The 2,597-nt window shown below is 39.0% G+C and overlaps 1 protein-coding gene across 1 annotated transcript in view; it reads right to left on the reverse strand.

Moving 5' to 3' along the window:
- Positions 1–870: 870 nt before the first annotated feature.
- Positions 871–2,597, reverse strand: part of LOC102840508 (caspase-12-like) — a 21,682-nt gene continuing 19,955 nt past the window's right edge. The window contains exons 10-11 of the mRNA XM_006833955.1: positions 1,368–1,477; positions 871–969 (exon numbers count right to left, since the gene is read on the reverse strand). Of these exons, the coding sequence (XP_006834018.1) occupies positions 871–969; positions 1,368–1,477 (209 nt within the window). The remainder of the gene's footprint in view (positions 970–1,367; positions 1,478–2,597) is intronic.

Consider the following 2,597-nt stretch of genomic DNA (forward strand, 5'->3'; position numbering starts at 1 on the left):
TAGTTAGCAGCGTAATGAAGGCAGGATTCATGACCAACAGAGAAGCATGAGACTCAGCAAAACTGACCTATAAAGAGGTCAAATGCTAGCTGTACATAGCATTTCCGAGTATTTTAGATGATTTGATTTTTGTGCATACATTAGAACCAGAATTACCCTAATCGAGCAATACTAGAGAGAAATTAGGACCGCATTGGACATATCATTCCTTCTGCAACTATTACACTATGTTGTTGTTACTTGTTACATGCCGTCAAGTCGGTTCCAACCCATAGTGACCCTGTATAGTGTTTCTGAGGAGCATCTGGTGAGCTTGAACCACCGACCTTGCAGTTCAAATGGCTTTGCAATCTGGCCTATTAATCCACAGTGCCACACCAGGACTCCATTTACACTATGTTGTTGTTGTTGTTGTTAAGTGCCAGTGAGTCGATTCCGACCCATAGCGACCCTGTATAGGGTTTCCAAGGAGCAGCAGGTAAGCTTGAACCACCAACCTTGCAGTTTAAACAGCTTGCAGTCTGGCACATTAATCCACAGCACCAGACCAGGACTCCCTATGGTCAAGGTCAAATAAAACCAGGGTTTCAATGACAGCTGTTAAAGGCAGGTAGCATGAGCCTCAGTGAATAGTGGAAAACTGACAGTTATAACTCCAAATTATCAGACTTTGTGGCACTGTAGGCTAAGTACTGGACTGCTAACCACAAAGTTGATGGCTCAAACCCACCAGCTGCTCCTTGGAAACCCTATACAGGCACACTATGAGTAAAATCCAAATAGAACAATGACTATACAAACATACACTATGTGCAGAGAATCCCAAAACTGTTTTGTGAATTCATTTACCTGAGCTACTTCTTATGAGTTTCAATTTCCAGGAAAGAGGTAGAAGTATCTTGTCAGGGTTACTCTTTCAATGGTGGGCATCTGGGTCCATTCAGCTGGGGTTTCAAATGAGTGTTGAACCTAAAATAGCAAGGAAATAAATTAGGGGTTCTGGAAAAGGGAAACTAGATTCCTCTTAATAATGAGAGAATGTTTGTGTGTATTATGGCTGTAGTCCATTTCATGTAAACAGAAGACATGTTCTTAGCTTTTCCATGGATATACTATATACATGAATGAATTAGTTCCCTAAGCTGTGTTCTTTGAATGAATAGGAATATCCATATCAAAGGTTATTGGGATGACTCACAATATGGTTTTATATTTCGGAATTTTTCCTCTTTAAGCATTAAGTGAGCTCACACTGCATGAAAGATCATCAAGATGACTGAAGCACTTCAGGGTTACCTTAAATGCTTAGCAAGTGGTTTTACAAAGTTTTCTGTAGCATAAAAGTAGGCAAACAAAATGATACCTACCTTTCTAAAAACTTTCTCCAAATGGCAATAACAAGAATACTTTTTAAAGTAGCTGACAAGTCGGGAAATGAAGAGAGAGCCATTTGTTTCACATCTCAGAGAAATATTATCTGTAAATAAAAGGGATTGGGATTTTCAGGAATGTGGCTTTCATATAAGTATTAAAGATTCTGGAGACATAGTTTTGGGGCAAAGTCTGATTCTGGTGCTTAGGAAGAAAGAGGTCAAAGATGGGTAGATAGAATTTCATGCTTTCATAGCAGCCCAAAGAAAATCAAACTGGATATGTAATTTTAAATCCCCTTGACTGTCTCAGGAAACAAAAACAAAGCTATGGCCTCTAGGACTGTAATGGAAATGATGAGAGGTCCTCTCAGCTCTTATGACACAAAGAAAAAAAAGAAAAGGATCTAACTAGATGATCTAGGTAGCCTCTTCATTCAGACTTGTATCATTACTATATTTTTGAACTAAATTTTATATTGTGCGAGAATTCTTTAAAAAGTTACTTTTGTTTACACTTAAAATGTGATCAAGTCTTTCCATTCATTAAAAAAAGAAAAGAAAAGGTAAACTTTCCCTATCTACCACTTTAACCTACGGTTAGCTTCTTATTTCTCTTTCCTTTTTCATAGTCAAATTCTCAAATTTGTCTACAAACATGGTCTTCATTTCCTCCTATTCTGCTCACTCCTCAGCCATATCTATCTGACTTCCTGCTTCCCACCCTAACTTCAAAAAATTGCTTTCCCCAAATTCACCCATTACCTCCAAGTCACTAAATTCAATGATTAGTTATCAGTCTTCAAATCTCTTATTTCTTAGCAACTTTGACAATGTATACCCCTGGTTTCCTTTCCTATTCTCTGACCACTTTCTTAGTTTATTTTGCTTGCAAATATTTCTCATGCTGGCGTTTGAGTATTAGCATTTTGTAGATTTCAACTCTAGGAAATCCTCTCAGTCGTGTATTTATTCCCAGACAATTTCACCATCTTTAGATATTGTTGTTGTTGTCAGGTGCCATCAAGTAGGAACTGACTCATAGCAACCCCATGCATAGCAGAACGAAACAATGTCCGATCCTGGGCCAACCTCACCACCACTGCCACACGTGAGTCCATCAATGATGCCACCTGGCCAATCCATCTCGTTGGGGGTCTTCCTCTTTTTCTCTGACCCTCCACCTTACCCAGCATGACATCCTTCTCCAGTGACTGTTCTCTCCAG

Source organism: Chrysochloris asiatica, unplaced genomic scaffold (genome assembly GCF_000296735.1).
Source record: "Chrysochloris asiatica unplaced genomic scaffold, ChrAsi1.0 scaffold00008, whole genome shotgun sequence".
Taxonomy (NCBI): domain Eukaryota; kingdom Metazoa; phylum Chordata; class Mammalia; order Afrosoricida; family Chrysochloridae; genus Chrysochloris; species Chrysochloris asiatica.